This window comes from Nothoprocta perdicaria, unplaced genomic scaffold, assembly GCF_003342845.1.
Source record: "Nothoprocta perdicaria isolate Ctin4 unplaced genomic scaffold, notPer1 scaffold_1, whole genome shotgun sequence".
NCBI lineage: Eukaryota > Metazoa > Chordata > Aves > Tinamiformes > Tinamidae > Nothoprocta > Nothoprocta perdicaria.
This window is the reverse complement of record NW_020454093.1, coordinates 14,465,434-14,483,894: the sequence shown is the minus strand read 5'-3', so window position 1 is coordinate 14,483,894 and position 18,461 is coordinate 14,465,434. Positions and strand designations below refer to the sequence as shown.

Here is an 18,461-nt window from a genome sequence, read left to right as displayed (position 1 = left end):
ATGTTACATATAAGCATACCTTCAGCTCTGGAAACAAGGATTTTTAGTGCAATGAGACTAAATAGAATAAATAATCTATTAAGAGCTCAAGAGTAAAAATTCATGTCATAAATATGTCTGCACATCTATGCATTTATATGATCTCTATTACCACAGAATCCAAACTCTTCAAAATAACTAAAATAGTTAAACACCTCTTTCATCCCCAGGTTTTGAAAGATATAGTTCATTTTTAAGTGTGGGTGTGTTGCAATCAAAGGAGTGGGATCTTTCTCATCAGCCTTGTTACATATGTTGAGATGGCAAATTCCGATTTTTAGGTCCTGTGTCTGCCCAAGCTCTGTCTCCTGCTTGGAACTCCTTCATTTACCAAGGATTTTTCAGCTGTAGCAGAATTTAGCTGTTCGTGACCCTCCTTCATGGAGGCCTTTCMTTATCAGGACAGACTTTGAAATGGCCCTTGGTGTGTTCAGCGCAAAAGCAACTGAGCTCCAGGGCAAAGGTCTCACCATGACCTGTTGCTACATCCATGGGGCTGCCGTGTTTTACAACTGCTGGACGCCTTTATAASGTGCTGCTTTGTTCCCAAGTTGGAGTTGCAGCAATGAATTATGGAGGTCAGTGATACAAACGCAGTTGTGGTCAGGAGGGAGACTGATAGCAAAGGACACAGCGTACAGCCGCTCACGGAAAGTGCATTTGTGGTAGCCTGGCTGCCTGAGTATCAGCCCACTGCAGAGCTACAGAATGCCAGGCCAGTGGAACAGCATTGCAGACGGATGGGCTCTTGTGAAACGCTTCCCTTTTGCTGCAGGCTAAACCGCACTCCCACTTAGGCTGCCTGGCATCCAGATGCTAAATCAATGTCAGGAAAGTGCTAATTTTGGCAGGCTGTTGAAGATTCAGCACAATCCAGATGCTAATTTTGGCAGGACATTGAAAATTTAGGAAAAATCTGGAATTCTTCCAACCTTTCATTTATGCTCATTTATGCTAGATGGGAAGACTAAATTTTAATTTTACTCTGCAAACATGACTTTTAAAGGTCACGAATCATTGCAACCACCTTAATGAAGCAAACTTCAGGTATTCTGGGACATTTTTTTTTTATCTCTGATGATAACATAGTATTTGGTAACCGGGAGTCTAAAAAGTAAGGATTTGCTGGAGAACAAAAACAGGCATTTTCTTAAAGCAAAGAGCATTAAATGATGACTTTGTACAGTACATGGGGCATGTTACCTCACAGGTAGCATTGAAGAGAGGAGTTTTCTAATTCTTCATAGAAATGATTAGACAGTGAACAGTAGCTTGAGGAATAGCTTGTACAAAGGGACTTGTACAAACAACTGGCACTGTTGGTATTGCACATATTAGGGCATGCAACAGCTTCGCCTCATTACAAGACATGATGCTGCTCACAGATTTTGACAACTGAAAACAAATCTGAAGTAATCTTGGCTAATTTCACACACTTAAGGTAATTTATTTTTATGGAGATCTCCAGTTATACTGTATGTGCACATATTTGTATACATCAAAAGGACAATTAAGAGTGCAAGTGCTTGTTTTGTGCAAGCAAAGAAGGTGTTTGCGAGTGCAAACATTCACTTGTAGCTTTTGAAGTTCAGATGCCCCCTAGAACTTCTGGCTTCAAATTCTTAATGTTGATTTCTCCTGATGCTTGAGGGTGTAAAAGCAGATCTTGGCTCTTTGCCCTTTAATAAAATTTTATTCCCAGTCTATAACTTCACATTTTTTCAAAATAAAACGTTGTTTAATTAAGAAGGCTGCTGACTATAGACCTCACTCAAACCAAACTGTCCACTGACAGTTTTATCTTCTGTGTATTGACGAAGAGGATGCTGAATGCTGCCATGCTACTTAAAATGTTTTCARTGAAACACAATTTAAAGACTTCAAAATGTGTATTTTAAATAACAATCAAAAAAGAAAAAAAACCAACAAATATATCTTCATGTATACTATTACTCATGGTTATATGATTTTATCCATCAATATGATGAATAATCATTGGTTCAGTATTAAATTCCTTACTTTAATAATGCCTGTAAATAYATTTAACTCTATAACTTGAAGCCTTTGCCGCACCTCTCGATCTTGGAAGCCATCTCTCACTCTCATGTCAGCGCACAGCACGCTGGCCACAACCCTCAAGCGCACCTTAAGTTTTTTCCCCAACATATTAAACTTAAGCCGTCCCTAAAATTAACCTTTGCTTGAAAGTTGTGAAGTGAAATGCATCTGATTTCCTCCCTCCAGCGACTGATGAGCTGGAATAGAGATTTCAGGCAGTTGAGTTCCCTGCTGCACTGCTGTAACCTCTGTGGCTGTCATGAGCAGACCACGGGCTGCCTGCGGTTCCATCTAGAATGATCTGAAACAGAATTCGTAAAAACCTTGCTTATTTGRGTGTATTCACATTTTGAAACAAACTGGTATTTCATAATAGCAAAGTAGTAGGTTAAAGTTTGGTTATGATCAATTCCTCGTTTAGATAAATGCCTAACTAGCTGACACAGGATTATACACGAACAAACATTTGAGCATGTGAATAGTGAATGAGGTTTTGCCCTTCCAGGTCAGCAGAGATACAATAAGCACTCTGGGATTCAGATGCCTGATTGAGACAAACTGTCTGGGATACAAAACACGAAAGGAACATTGCCTTAAGGATTTGGTATGTTTTTATCACCTCATATATTTAGATGCTTGGTTAGTTGGAAGAAATCCAACATATCTTTGGGTAACTCACTGGCTGTGATAAAGTACCAACGGGTGTTTGTGGTGGCTAGCCTATAGTGAAGAACAATCTGCACAAAGTAGATGCACTGTATCTCTCTACCCTAGCACCTCCACAAAAATTGCCACTACCTTCTGKCTACATCTAAATACTACAAGTTTTTAAGTCTCTTACAGGTGAACTGAAAAGACTTTCATTTGCCAAAACATTAAATCTGGTTTTTCCTTCTCTCTTTAGCAATRTCAGCTCTTTAAGCCAGTCAGGGTGTTGTGCTCTGCTTTAGATGTTGCTGATATCCACTGCAAAGAAAACAGAACCCAAAACTCCGTGTTTGGCAAAACAAATTATTTCCTGCTCTGCCTTTCTAATCACTATCAAGTCTGTGCGTGTTACAGTTATGATTTGGAATCTTAACTTTAAACGTGGGCAACAATTTCAATRAAAATATAGTTGACAAAGAATGTCAAAAGAAGATACCAGTTTTTCAGGAGCTTCTGGGGTACTTCTGAACAGCAGTTCTTTTTAAGAACTATGAAACTGTCTGAGTTAAAATGAGCTCTCTCTCTCGTGTTTTTCTTTTTAATCTTGGGAATCAGGATGTGATGAAGAGTCCTAATGAGGGGAACATGGGAGTTACATAAATAGGGAACCAGTAAAGTTCCTATTGTTCTCTGTAAGGAAGGAAAGCTGCACTTGTATGACGTGATGCTGCCTGGCTCTCCACACCAGCAGTCTCAACAACGCAGGGAATTCTTGGTGCTTCCACATGGGACAACCTGTGTCTCCATCCATGGTGCTTTTCCCTGAGGTTTATGGCTACRTGTGGGTCAGCTGCTCGGGATGCCTCAGAATTCATCCTTGTCATGCACCAAAGGAAACTCCATGACGGAAAGGAGAGGACACATAAATCAGGATCCTTAATCAGAATTGAGTTAGGAGAAGATTTAAGGGAGAGCTGATGGTGAGGTGTAGTTTAAGACTTAAGGCTTGATGCATTTGCCTCCTCACAACTGTCATCCTTGTCATTCTCTTATTCCTTTCCCAGCCTCTCTGCTCTCCCTCAAGGATACAAATCCTAATGAATGAATTTCTGCAATAACAGAGGAAAGGGAACATGACAGAAATCATAGCAATCATCCTGCATATAGCCCCGTGCTCTGCTACTACTGATATTTCATGCTGCCTTCTGAAACAAAGCCCATATGGATCTCACAGAGTAACAGCTCTTTGTAAATGGGGATACAGCACAGCAAGGAGCTTCTGTGATTTTTGATGACCATCGTGGAAACAGCACCTGTTTCTGTGCTCCAGGTGTTCCTGCTGGAGCAGGGGGGTTGGACTAGATGATCTCTAGAGGTCCCTTCCAACCTCAACCATTCTGTGATTCCGTGATTTTGCAGAAAGAACAGAATCTCCTTAATGGCTATGAAGAAAACATGCTAAAAATCTCTTAGGAGTGTCAGAAGCAAAAGATAACATTTTCAAACACATCTTAGTGACTTCTGAGCCTAAGCATCAAATTCAGATCCCTACTGGCAATGGAGCAATGGCAAGCATAGCTGCTGCTGTGGTTCTTTTTTTTTTTCTTTTTTTTTTTTTTTTACTGTTATGAAAAATTGGCCTAGCATAATCTAAAGAACTATGTTAATTAAGATTTACAAGAAGAAAACTGTTTATTAAGAAAAGGGAGCCCTGACATTTTTTCCTTGAGACAAAATGGTTAGAAAAGAATGAAGTAAAATGCAGGAATATGCTCTAATTGTATCTCTTATATTGAAACAATCGTTAAGAACTTTTCCTCTTGACATTTACCATAGTTTAAAGGAGAGGTAACCTCCTGAACCCAGTGGAACAGTGGATCAGTAAATAAAAGAAGGCCTCTTTATTGAAGGATACACATCCTTCAATGAAAATACAGAGGTTTTTGAGCAGCATCTATTAAATGTTTTTAAATATGCAGAACCAGATCTTTTTCATCCGAATGTGTGTGTCTCTGCTGGTATTTAATATTGGCCTCACCCTGTCCAAACCCATGAGACTTCTCCAACTGTTTCGGGCATGGGAGTTTCATGGGCAGGCACACTGCAAGATGTGAATGTCTGCATGCAAGGTGGCACATGGATACCAATAAATGGTATTATGCAAAATTAAAACTGCATGGGTCTGAGMATGACAAAAGAATCAAGATAAAGCATGAAATGCTAGAGATCATTCAAAAAACACTTGAAGGGGAATGTCAGAACTGAATAATAGATCATATGGTTAGAATGACAGTAACTATTTGGATATAAATGAAAGCTTAAACTGATGGGTCAGGAGAAAACAGCACATGACACGCATACCTCCAAATCTATTTGCTGGCTGCCATCTGAATATCTGTATCACAAGTCTCACAAATCAAAATAAATATTTAACTTGTAAATACGTGCTCCTATACTGCTCTGACATTCCCTTTCACCTAATTTTTTCTCTGAAAGAACAAAGAGTTCTTATCATCAGTAATTTTGGAAGGGAGTCAAGTGCCATTCAGAGCTTTCAAGTTACCAGAAACTCTCTGTAAAGTCAATACAGACTATTTAGGAATTATGGAGTGAATGTTTGACTATCTAGGAGTAATTCTGGGAGTTTTCACAGCTAACCATTTTCCCATTTGTTAAACAAAAAATAGAAGTATTTGTGAGAAAATGTTGTATAAAAGCATCATGCTTTGTTTAGAGTCACTCATAACTGTTACTTGCACAAGGTTTGATTCTTCTTGAATGGGTGCTGAAGAGGTCAGAATGTAAAATCAGTTTGCTGCTCCGCTGCAGAGGGAAATTCATGCAGCAAGCATCAAGTGCTGCCTTAGTTCCTCTGTGAGGAAAGAAAGTGTAATTGGCAGCTCCTGCTCCCTTACTACCAGTTTTGTACAAGTAGATGAATTCACCACCCTGAAGCTTGTCGTGCCTTCTGCTAAGAAAATACAAGATTTTTTAACGTTAACTGTCAGGATGTCTTGCTTTCTGCCAGTTGGACTGTAGCTTTGATGCTAGCTGTACTAACAGCTTACAGAGCAGCATCAAGTTAGGAGAGTGTCCTCTTTAGCTGCTTTCTTTACCTTGAGAAGCATCCATTAAAGTTATACTGAAGCAAGCTCTCCAAAAAGTGGCATGGAAATCTTGCCTCACAAATTTCCTAGTGAAGTAGTTGCTACAGCTGAAGAGCAATCAAGGTTAACCACTGAATAATTAATATGGTCTTTTTCATAAGCACATTGTGCAGGAAGGCATTAATAACTACCTGAGCTGATATGMGGGGGTTCGACTTTCTTTTATTCAGGGAGTAATTGCCCTCTGAGCAGCTCCAGTCCTTTCTGCTGAACTGTACCGAAGAAGCCTTTAGGTTAAGCTTGGCAATAGTAAAATTTCTTAACGCTCATTCAGTCTTTTATCAAGASCATTACAGTGCTACAGACCTGATACTTGATCTAGCAGAACTCTGCACTGTTGACAATAGTCAACCGAAATGCTAAAAGGCATTATCTTCATCTACATTGAACAGATTATCTATGACAGAATCTTTGATTAAAGTTATAGCCAGCATAAAAAAAAGTGAAATTTTCATTCCTTAAAAAAGAAAAAAAATATCAAGAGTCACAGCATTTCCAACAGGATTTCTGCTTACCAGATCCACTGCTGCTTGCTTGAGTTGTATTTTCATCATCTTCATCGTCACTATCACAGTTTAATGGAAGAAAAGTTATTTCTGATTCTGTGCCTATTTGATTAGCTTCTGATTCTTGCTCGCTGGAGGTTCGCAGGGCCACGAGGCGGTGGTGTATTGCTGCATACAGGTACCCAGCATCTTTTGAGCTTGCCTGCAGAAAGTAAAGTGCACAGAGTCAAAACTAATCAAAATTAAATAAAACAATTTTATAGTTCATCAGAGAAAAACTGGTTCAAAAGTCTTAAGAAGAAAGGAAAGAGCTCTAAATATTTTGCACTTTTTCATCAGTGAGGCATTATTATATTCACTCTATTCATTATATTATATTACATTATATTTAGTAGATTAGATTCACATTTAATACTTAGTATCAGAAAATAATTTTGAATTAAAAATATCCTTTAAGTGGTTTGAGTTTTACWACATATTACCATGTAACTGCTGCTTGTTTTCTTTATAGATATAAGAAACACTAGCTTTAAAATAATTACCTCTCCTGGAGAATGGCTCAACTTGTACTAAATAATTGACATTTCAGATAATGCCTGAATGTGGTTCTAGAAGCAAAAAAGCATTKATCTGCTAATATATGTATTTGCATTTCAGCTTAGAGAGTTAAAGAAGAATTGAAACTTAATTACAAAAAAAAAACCACATTACTGGTTATAAAAATTAAAGATGCCATGAACTCTGCTGTGACTGCTGATTGCAAAGTGGGTGTCTTCAAGGAGGGCACTGAGAACACAACAGGACAACGTTTTGCATAACATAAAACCCCAGAGCACTCGTGTCCTGAGGACTTTGTTCAGTACTGGGAATCACATCTCAAGGATGTAACAGAGTTAAAGAAGAACTAAAGAAGAGCACCTAAAATGGTCAAGGGGATGGAGCAGCTCCCTATGAAGAGACACTTAAAAAGGTTGACACTCTTCAGTCTGAAGGCCAAGAAATGTGTAACTGATGTTTACAAATCACAAAAATGGTGAATAAACTGAACATGGAATAGTTGTTCRTCGAACCACAAATCATAAGGACGAGGGGATACTTTGTGAAAGCCCTAGGGGATCAGTATAAAACATAAAAGCACTTCTGTATACAGTGAATAATGAACATCTGAAACTTAAAAAAAAAGGAACTCAACTAGCAGCCCACTGATCCATCTCACTTACAGATGCAAAAATTCAGAAGTCAACAAAATGTCTCCATCATTCAGACGACAAAGGGGTAACAAAGTTAAATCTGCTGGTCCTTTGGAGCAGTGAGCTCCACTGACTACTAGACTAGATGGACCAAGGATGGACCAAGTTCCATCAAGGGAATTATGCAGGGCGAGGCAGTCAAGGCCACGCCTCAAGCCTGCCTCTACTAAAAAGCAAAAGGGTAGTTGAAAGTGAAGTGAAATAAAGGGGTCTTGGATTGGATGGGTTACTACAAGCATTTTGTCCAGAATCATAGCAGAAAGCTGCTACTTTACACAAAGTAACTTATGTGTGTAGCTTCCTGTTTAGAAATTCTTAATGTATTGTTTCTGTAAGAGGCAAAGTCCAGAGCACTAACTGCTGCATAAGGCTCTGGAATGATCTGCATTCCATCCTGTGGTATGTGAACCACCCTGGAATTGTCTGTCCTAAGGCTGTATCAGGTCTTCACACCTTGTTCTGAAATACCAGGGGATATCACTGCTACCTCATTTCATAATAAATGACATGTAAATGTTTTAAGTCCTAAGCAGAGCCTATTAGAAAATAAAAGGCAATTTACTAGAACCAAAATCTTCAGAATTCAAGGAAATGTGGAGGTTTGAGAGAGAATTTTCTCTTGCTTACCTGTATTAGAAATACTTGAACAGAGTGATCTTCTTGATCTGTTGCAGTGAAGCACAGACTCCTTCTATTAGCTCTTTTTATCACCATTTGATCCCAGAGTCTGGTGTTGAGAATCAGTCTCAAACTGCCTTGATTTCGCATAACTAAAATAAGAAAGTTTATATAATAGGTAATTGTAATTACCTTCAGYTGTATTCCAGCTGTTTTCTGTAATAATTGTATACAACTAATATTTTCATGAATTATTCTTTTAAAGTTGGTCTAAAGCCTGACATTTTGAAATGACTTTTTTTAATATCAAACTATTTTAGCTTCTCCCAATACTTCTGGCATACAAAATGAAAAATGCACCATAGCTGTACAGTGCAAACCAAAAAATGGGTGTGCATTAAAAACAACATTCCAGAAGTSACTTGAAAGTCAGTGGTACTGGAATAGCAGAATCAACAAAAAGCAAACTGTCAGACTAGTGACCGAGCTAAAGGTACTTTGCAACAGAAATAATTAGAGGCTAAACACATCAGCAAGTGCACAGACTGAGTCAGAAATGCTCACCCAAGGGGGTGCCCCTATTTGTAGGGCAGCTAAAATTATCAAGGAACACTAAAAAGCAAAGTTTCATCAACCTGATTAAAATAAAAATCTAAGATTATTGGAGATTAATTAAATCTGGTCAGCAACAACRCAAGTTATTTAGTGTTTTGTATATGTGTTATTTRGTTMTTCCATTCTTACTTAGCCTTGATTGCAACTTTCCACATTTATTGCTAGAAGTGTCATTAAGTCTCAGAGATCCTCTGCCTCTTTCAATCCAGGTTAAAGAGAACTTGTTAAATACAAAGAGCTTGCAGTTGATCTAAAAGAGAAATATATGATGAATAATGTCAATCTTATTGTTTAAAACTTTATTTGTATTTTAAGCCTTTTGATAAGGCTTTAGATATATATACGTACATATACATATATATCCACACATACATATATAGATAAAACAAAATTATAGCTAATGGTCAATTACTTAAAATCAAATGACACCAGATCCGTGCTAAACTTTCTGTTAATTAAGTCATGGAAAATATTCGACATGAATATGGTTTTTTTTCCTTCATTAATTCTTCATTTATTTGAAACATCCACTGACAAAGGTAAACTTATTGCAAGGTAAACTATTACCTTGTTCATTAAAAACCTTATGCAGCACAATGTACCAGGTACTATCAGAGAGCAAAGCTTCCATATTCTGACAGAGATTTAATCAATTCAGAAATTAGCTAATTTTCAATTTCAGGATTTCTTAATCATACATAATGASTATTTACAGAAAAAAAAATCAAAATGAAGAATAACAAGATATATTCTGCTGGGCCAGAAAGATAATTTCTGTTTTCRATGAATTATAAAACCAATTACTTGGATAATACCTTTTTTTTCCTCAGAAATGTTTTGTCTTAAAAAATCTTAAATCACTTGCAATTTGAAGTTTTAGTTAGTAATGACAGGTTTAGGAATCTACTGTAAGAACACTTAGAAAAAATGAAAACACAGAATGAAGTTCTGAAGCATAATCACTTACTGACAGGGACTACAGAATGCACAAATATAAGACAAAAAAAGAAACATCAGCCTACAAAACAAATAGCTAGCAGCGGCAATATTTAGAAAAGCAAAAAAAWTAAAGTATTAACCAAAGTGATATTTACATCACTGTAATCTCTAGTATATTTAGATGTTCTTTTAAACAACAAGAAAACTGCTTACCATGAAGGCTTTAAGAAATACATACCTGTAATACATTGTGTTCTGCTTCTTCTCCAGTTATAATTTCAACTTTATCTAACACAATTTTCTCCACTGGCTTGGAAATACACACAGCTGCTGATTCAGTTAGTGTTGCATTTTTTATGAAAGCTGTTTCTGAAAGATAATAAAAAGAAAATTTATTTCCCCCCTTATTCATAGAGGGAAAAATTTTTGGACAACAAAAATAACCAATTTCATATCCTGGGACTTCCTTAATCCCTGTGGTGCTTGGTATCAGTTAGCGCTTTTAATAACCTTGGAGATAAAACTGGCAAATAGAAGTAAAAGGCTGAAATATTGCAAAATGTCATACCTGTTTAGACTCATTTTGAATTGAATGGGGCTCTGTGCAGATGCAGAGATTTGCCCCAAAGAACAACTTGTAGCAACAAGCCCTAAATAGTTAGAAGATGAGTTTCCAAATGAAACTGGTCTGTTATATTGCTGTGCAGATTCATAAATACCGGAAGACATATGTGCCAATAATCAGAACAGCAATACAGGAACAATAAAGGCTTGACAGAAAGGAACATGTGTTGCCAGATAGTCGTAGGTTTGCATAGTTTAGGTATGTCTTCCACAAGCTTTTGTTTTTCCATTTGTAAGAATGTTCATAAAAAATAAGAGGCTTCAATATATCCACGGAAGAGATGGATTGCAAAATTTCAGGATAGCACTCAATATACCAGTCTATTTGGGATTCCCCTACGGTCTAGGTTACACCAGAAATTAAAGCTTAGACCAAAGTCAAAAACTACCCTGAAATCTGTCTGTATAGAAGTTTCAGGCTGGCAGATTTGTACCCCCTCCTGCAACATTATTTATATGGATGGCCACAAAAGTTTTACAAACAGCAGGCAGCTTAAATTTGTAGCTCAAAAATACAGTCCAAAATGTATTCACAAAATTCTCTGTGTATTTTCAAATAGCACACATACTTTAAAATCCTATCTTTTCCTAAATAACCATCATTCTTTAGGAAATTAGTCCAATTTTATACCAAGTGCATAAATCACAGCTGCTTTTGAACATGAATTTCTGGCACATCCTGCAATGGGGGTGTGTAACTTGATAGCCTGAGACAACTTGAGAATTGAGGAGTGTTACTGAGCACCACTCACCTGACATCCCTATAGACACAGCAAAATACTAAAGCTAACTAAACTTATTCGCTAAATATGCTTACTTGTCTGTGCATGAGCATGAAAAGATTCTCTGTACACGGATGTTACTTCTCTTCTGCATGAATAAGCTCCATTAGATGTCTCAGGATGTTTTTCAGGACTCTAGAAAAACAYGGGGAAATCAGAATTCCTAATTAAATAAAATGTCTTTGTTACTTTATATCAAGCAGAAAGTTGGATCATTTAATGTATATTGTGTGAAGATTAGGAATTGTAATATTTTAAGAGTAAAAATGACAAATGAAACAATTTCAGTCTCTAATGGAAGTAATTTTATTACCACCAAATCAGTACTTATTTTTTTTTGCCAAGAACGGCTTCTTTGTAAGGATTCTGGACTAGGATTTAAATCCACAAAGGACTTACATGTTTAAGTGTCAGTGTTAGTGTTAGAGATTAGTAACATAGAATTAGTGTTACTAATTTCCAATTTAAGCACTTACACCCCAAAAGAATAGTTTGAAAATTCCCAGGTGCACTGAACTTAACAGTGGAGGAATTAAAAAGCTCACTGACTTCTAGTTTTGGCAGATGAAGCTCTCTAGGCACTTCTAATAAGTGCTTCTGACTATTGACAGTGCTGAGTGTCTATGCTCCTAGCTTACACCTAATTCCTGGTCATAAATCACAACCTGGGGCTATGATTCACAAGCTTTTGCACTCACAAAAAAAATATTGTTTTCATTCTGCTTCTGTGAGAAACTGAATTTCAGTTCTATTTCAAGTGGTACAATCCACGAGAATTCTTTTGTCTAAGATTCCTTAAGGACTTGATCCATGAAGCTGTTTCTCTGCACACACARTGTGACTTATGGTGGACAATATCTAGGCTGGAGGTCCCAGTTTCCTTCTCAGCCCAAGAGAATTTACACTATTTTTTCCCATCTCTTTATTAGAGTGATGGGGACTACGTTCTTTTCTCTTCTATTGTTGGCTGTTCCACTTGGCATGGCCCTCTAACATCAGATATTTAGGTATTTCCTATACATCAGACATTGGAATGATAACTATTCACATCTTAARAAGAACATAAGGAGCTAGAAAGAATCAGCATCTGAGAAACTATATTCATAAATAGATTAATCTTGTTAACAGTTTCCCAGCATTTACATTTCTTACCAAAACTCTCTCCATCATGTTTTCTCCAAACACAAAATCAGAATTGCTGTTTTTTACTGTATTTTTGTCTTCAACTTGCTGACTTCTATGAGAAAAAATAAGCATGTGATGTAGGACTCTGTAAAGACTATATGACTAAGTTCAGGCATTTACTTTACCACACTGTACATTGAAGATGAACAAGCAAAACCCTAGGAACCAAAGTCTTTAAGAGAATCTGAGACTATTTTCTACTTAGCCATTCACAAAAGAATGAAGGATGCTGCACTATGTTACATGAAGATTTCCAAGAATGTTCCTTAAAAGCCAAGGGCTGCCAAAATGTAAAGGTATGACAGCAATGGGTATCCCTYAGGCCCTGAAGAAGACTATGACTGAATCCCTTGCAGTTAACATGTTTGTCTGCCACCTTTCTGAGTGTGCGGGGAACAGGGGCAACACAACAAGTTTGTTATCAGTAGCCTCTGCAGTTTGAAATGTCATTCCTTGATTGCTAACTCATCTCCTGCTCACAACTTCCAGGTAAAAAGCTCTAATCGAGCACCGACAAGCAACAACACGCACACATGAGCCAGCTCACACTAACCGCGCTAGTCGCAGCAGCGTTCCCATGGAGCCAGGCTCTAGAGACAGGCAATGATTTTTGCATTTTATTTTTCACTTTTGCATCCGTCTGAGCTTTTTCACTCATATATAGAGACATGAGAGTGTAGGGCAAGTTCTGTGCAGATAAGTCAGCTTCCTCATGCAGAAATGCTAAAAGCCATTTTAGTCGACCCATGTCTGCACAAAGATATGACCCCATCACACTAAACTAGCTGTTTACTGCAGAAATGTTGACATGTACGTAGAAGTAGGGCACTGTGACCTCCAAACTCTCCTGTATGGCTCTCTTCATGCCACCTGTGTCCAACTCAGGTAATTCCTGAGTTTCTCTATAGCCAAAGCATTTATGGAGCTATGCAATCAAGAGAGACTTCTCTGATGAGACAGAAACACAACMACCATTCATTATTAAGCAGTACTTTTTGCTAGTAAGCCTGCACAAGATGACCAACTAAAGCACCTTCTTGCTTGGGGGTTGCTAACGAGGGACAAGCTGTCCAACACTGGCAGCAGTCCRTTCCTTATGGCATATGGGACTCATGTCAGCACCCACAAATCCTGGCACCACACACAAATAGCAGCAGGCACAGCGTGCAATAAACACCACGAGCTTAGCAGCAGATTAGACAGGTAGAGAGAAAGGGCTGGCCTCAGGCCAACGGACAAAGTGGGGTATGAATACATGAAAAATCTTACCGTGTTGTTTTAGGGCTGTTGTTCACGGCAATAGATGAACTTGCTGCTGTCTTCAAACTTACTGAATTCTCCACTGAGGAATAAGAGCTGTTTTCAGATAACTAGGAATAATATAAGCAGATAAATTAATTAATCCAAACATATTCTCTGTAATAAACARGTCTGCTAGAAATCCAATGTCACTGAAGTGTATTTCTGTGCAAGTGGGTGGAGCTTCCTCGCACTGTGTACTAAGCCAGTGCTGTAAACAATACCCCTTAGAATCATAGAATCATAGAATGCCGAAGGTTGGAAGGGACCTCAGAGGTCATCGAGTCCAACCCCCCTGCTCACGCAGGGTCACCTAGAGCACCTTAAGTCAATACTTTCCGAAAAAGCCAAGTCAAAAAGAATCCCCAAACCTGACTTGCTCACAAAACATSATTGCCTGAAAGTTAAGACAGGCTGCAAGGGCAGCAGGTTTTTCAAGCTCAGTTGGCACTGGTTCAACAGTTGCCTCATTCATTGCTTCCCTTTTCATTCATTCCCCAATTCATTGTTTTTACTGAAACTCATATGGGAAATTCTTTTGAAGTCCTGTAGCGAAGTRACTGCTTTAAAACAGTGTTGTTTTTTAATCTGATTGAGTTCCAAACATGCATATTAGCCATTAAAATCACTTTTCTTTTTACCTGAACGCGTACTTCTTTTGTAGTCACTACAGATGCCATGGAATTTTCAGGACATGGGAGGGCTTGTGGTGGCTGCAAAATGGCAGGTCTAATGACATTCCGCAACTGACTTGGTGACAAGCATCCTTGCAAACAAAAATAAAATATGGAAATAAAGACTTTTTCCTCACTTTTAATTCATACCTCTGTACCTTGCCCCTTTAACTAAAAGCTGCAGAGTACACTTAAGTAACAGTTATTGCCATTGCTTACTTACAACATGTTCTGGAAAATGCTAACCCCTTCTAAAATTCACAATTCTGCTGAAACCAATCCATAGTATCCCAATAAAAGAGAAGGATAATACAAATACATACATATACATACACTTAKATATATATATTATATTTACACACACACACATATGTGTGTGTGCATGTATAGCAAACTGGCACCGCTTCATGATACATCTGTTAGCTGATATTTCAAATTTAATCCTGAACCTGCAGATGCCAAAAAAKATTCCTCATTGTCTTCTCTGGAAGTAGAGTTTTAACATCGTTCAGTCATGTATCAGAAATGTGGAATTTGACTTTTCGAAGTTATAATCGCTCTACTCAGAAATTAATATAACCATGAAGAGTCAGAGCAGAGGCTCAGAACACAGCTTACAGGAYACTTATGTCCTCAAATAAAATTTAACTTAGGAACCTCATAAAGCATTCACTTAGCACGGTGGAGGGTTGTCATTTTTATCTGTTCTTTATCTGTTAAGAAGGTCTTTGTGGAAGAAGAGTCAATATAATGTTACAAGTTACCTTCTTTTGTAGTTTTGATGTCAGTATTTCTTTGAAGAAGAGCTGCGGTCATGAATATGTTTTTATTCTTTACTAAAGAAAGAGGAATTCAAACTTTAACAATAAGTAGTAATACATCATTTGTCTATATGTCTATAACTTAGTGCCATTTTGGTAATATTTCAGTAATATCCCACAGTCCATCCAAACAAGATCTCTAAGATCCTGTCCTCATTTTACAGTTGAATAGGTTTAGGCATGGGAAGCACTACAGTAAATTAAAGCACTCTGCCCTAACATGTGATTTTCCATGTAAATATTTATTGTTGTCGTTTTCTTCTTTTAATTACCTGTCTGGGAGGGGGGAAAAGTAGGAAGTATGGTAAAGGAAGATGATCTTCCTCTTTTCTGAGAGAGTGTTGTATCTGAAAGGATAAAGAAAACGAAATTATCCTTTGCGCATGGCAAAAAAAAAAAAAAAAAAAAAAAAAAGACGAATTTTTAGGTTAGCCAATTCAACATCACATCTTCCTTGGGAGCAGAATCAGTTTATTCCCTGCTGCCTGCTAGCTTTTGGAGGCACTCTTTCAGGTTATGCCTCTAGTGCTGAATCAGAGGGGTCTCTGAGGCCAAGTAGCACAGCCTGGCTTGCCCACACTGCTCCTGCCAGTCAATGTTACAGTGGTTCTGTCTTGAAAATGGTCACTGTAGAGGGTCAAAWCAGAGCCAGAGAGTGAGCTGACAGCTCAGCAGTGTGGGCAGTCCAGAGGCTTAGCACTCAAGCTTGCTCATGAACTGTGCTTTGTTTCTTGGTATAGGCATGCTCCCCACCCTGTACCTATGATTTCTATGCATGATCTCAGCATAATTTCAGAGTAAACTAAATTTAGGTTATGCTAAATCCTTTCAGCTTATGTATGCCATAGGACTGAATAAAGCAAAATACAGCTTACATATATTAAGGCCTAAACKGTGAAGTAACTTTTTTGGCCTCATCATTATATTAAATAAATACTATAAAGGATCATTCCTACTCTTTTCAATGACTTGTGCGTATTTTCCCCAAATATCATGGAAGAAATACACTGCTTTTAAAGGGACTTCCAGGTCAGCTGGAAATAKAAGCCTTTTTGAAAACTGCTTTACATTTCCATGGATTCCCCAAGAAGCATCATTCTCTTCCACAAACAAGAGAATCTTATTTCTTTTCAGCCCCCATCCTCCCTTGTCCGAGTTCCAGGAATCCATATGAAATATATGCAGATATATTTCTAAGGGTAACTGAAAATACTGCCTCTTCATTACCAGATGAGATTAGAGAACCACAGTAATCAAAAAGGCGAGTGGAGCTGGACAGCTCACCTGGGTCGGACTGTGAGTCAGCCTTCTGGAAAGTGAAAGATGATGATCTTGCCCGTTTTCTGGAGCACCTAATGAGATCTAAAGAAAAGTAAATATATTATTCTGTAGAAACAGTTGGGAGCAGAACTCAGCATAATGGTATGCTACAGATTTAAAACTTGAAGATGATAAATTCTAGGAACAATTTATAATGATAACTTTAAGGCAGAATCGAAAAGTTAAGTCAAGTTAAGTCAAGTTAAATCAAGTTAAGTTAAGTTAAGTTAAGAGTCAAGAGTTGGTAGAAAGCCCTAGTGAGTCTTCTTTATTTCTACCAATGTCAGGGGATTTAGAATCAGCACTTGGAATCAGTTCAGCATCCACAGGCTCAGAATGCATTAAGAATRAGAAGTTACAGTGTAATGGGTCCTGTGTGAATAGAAAAGGGCAGACAGGAACTAATACAGCTAATGAATATTCCTAGCCAAATATTGCCTATTTTCCAGAAGTTCTGGRAGATGGGAGAAAGATTCAAGAGGAAAGAGGAGACATATTGTGAAATACTAGGAGGCTTTGCAGCCCAGGCAGTCAGAGGCTGTTAAGAGGGAGTTGCACTGGCTCATTCAAGGTRAGGGTTTAAACACTGTTTTCACAGGCAATGGTCAAATCTATGAATAACYCAGTGTATTTTTAAACTGTTTCAATGAAGTGATTATTACCATTTTCAGCTTTGCAAACTGGGTCTTCTGCAGGCCGCTGAAAAAAATAAAAGGGTGGAAGGGTCAAGGAGAACAGATCTGCCATTTCCTAGAGCAGGACACAAAGTCTGTCAATCCAGCATACACACACACACACACACACACACACACACACACACACAAACATATATATATATATATATGAAAGAAAAGCAGTCTTGTCTCTACTTATGCTTGTTCTATTTTGAGCTCAGTTATCATGAGTCTTAAACAAGGCAGAAGACTTCTACTGCCACTAGGATCACTGTCTATAAAATCCTCATTTCTTAGCATTTTTTATCAGTTCTGCAAARCAAAAGCTTAAGATTTTACCTTCAAAAGATGGTCCTTCTTCTCAAAGATAAATGTTGGCTGGGCAAGCACTGATCTCTCTGGAAAAGAGAAAAGATAATCTTTAATGACCATTGTGTAGTTCTGCTTCACAGCCATAGTTCTCAAAGTGCTCTGCAAACAAAATCAAGACTTTTCCCCCTTGTTACACTTTAAGAAGCTAAGGGGCTACAATGGTATATAGCATTCTCTACAAATAAAGAAGTTTATGGTTCATGTTCTCAGTTTGCGTTTAGCCTAACTGGAGGCCTCAGGATTGCCTCATATTTATTTTACACTTTTTTTTTTTTTTTTTAGTGAAAACAGAAGAAACTGCCTTTCATCCAGTGCCCTTAGTCTTTATAAACAACACATTCAATTTTATGGATTTCCATAGAATTCCAGATACGCTTTAGGGGACTAAAGAAGAAGAACATTTTGATTTTTGAATCTTATTAAGCAGTAAGTTAGCAAATTACATTTTCCCTTCCCCTTACCTCATATATCTCTTATACCCTAAGAAGGTAGCAAGAAGGCAGCCTTTAATTTTGATGGATGCAAGTTCAGATCCTTGTTCCCATTATACGTTCCAGAGTGTTGGAATTGCATCCAAAGACACAATTTCAACTCCCAGTCTGTACAGGTTTTGCAAAGGCTCTTGCATGTGCTACGCCAGTCTTCATTCTTTAGCATGAACCTTTTTTTCTCTTCTCTTCCAAATTCCCATCCTAACCTTTTTTTTTTTTCAGTCATACAGCAATACTTATTCTTTAAATCATGGAACAGAGATGATCCTCAGATCCTCCATCCTGTTTCACAGACACATCAGCTTCACCTGGGACCCTGACAGGTTTTTGTCTAAGGTCTAACGTGTTTTAAAACCTTGTCACAGAGGAGACTCCACAG

The 18,461-nt window shown here is 37.8% G+C and overlaps 1 protein-coding gene across 1 annotated transcript; it reads right to left on the bottom strand.

The window, feature by feature from the left end:
• Nucleotides 1-304: 304 nt before the first annotated feature.
• Nucleotides 305-17,675, bottom strand: RANBP3L (RAN binding protein 3 like). The gene is made up of 14 exons (XM_026035680.1): nucleotides 17,559-17,675; nucleotides 17,208-17,244; nucleotides 16,510-16,587; nucleotides 15,498-15,572; nucleotides 15,169-15,240; nucleotides 14,372-14,496; nucleotides 13,701-13,801; nucleotides 12,399-12,483; nucleotides 11,282-11,381; nucleotides 10,079-10,209; nucleotides 9,031-9,151; nucleotides 8,296-8,438; nucleotides 6,428-6,620; nucleotides 305-2,398 (listed from the first exon to the last, which is right to left on the bottom strand). Exons 1-14 carry the CDS (start codon nucleotides 17,673-17,675, stop codon nucleotides 2,355-2,357), a joined length of 1,422 nt encoding a protein of 473 aa, XP_025891465.1. The 3' UTR covers nucleotides 305-2,354.
• Between the last annotated feature and the right edge of the window lie 786 nt (nucleotides 17,676-18,461).

What these genes read in the sequence shown, in the direction of transcription:
- RANBP3L (XM_026035680.1), bottom strand. Translation starts at nt 17,675, where the DNA reads ATGGCTGTGAAGCAGAACTACACAATGGTCATTAAAGATTATCTTTTC. An exon ending in TTTTCCCCCCTCCCAGACAG is followed by an intron (nt 15,241 to 15,497) that starts GTAATTAAAAGA and finishes CTCTTTCTTTAG; the next exon opens with TAAAGAATAAAAACATATTC. An exon ending in AACAGCCCTAAAACAACACG is followed by an intron (nt 12,484 to 13,700) that starts GTAAGATTTTTC and finishes TTTTTCTCATAG; the next exon opens with AAGTCAGCAAGTTGAAGACA.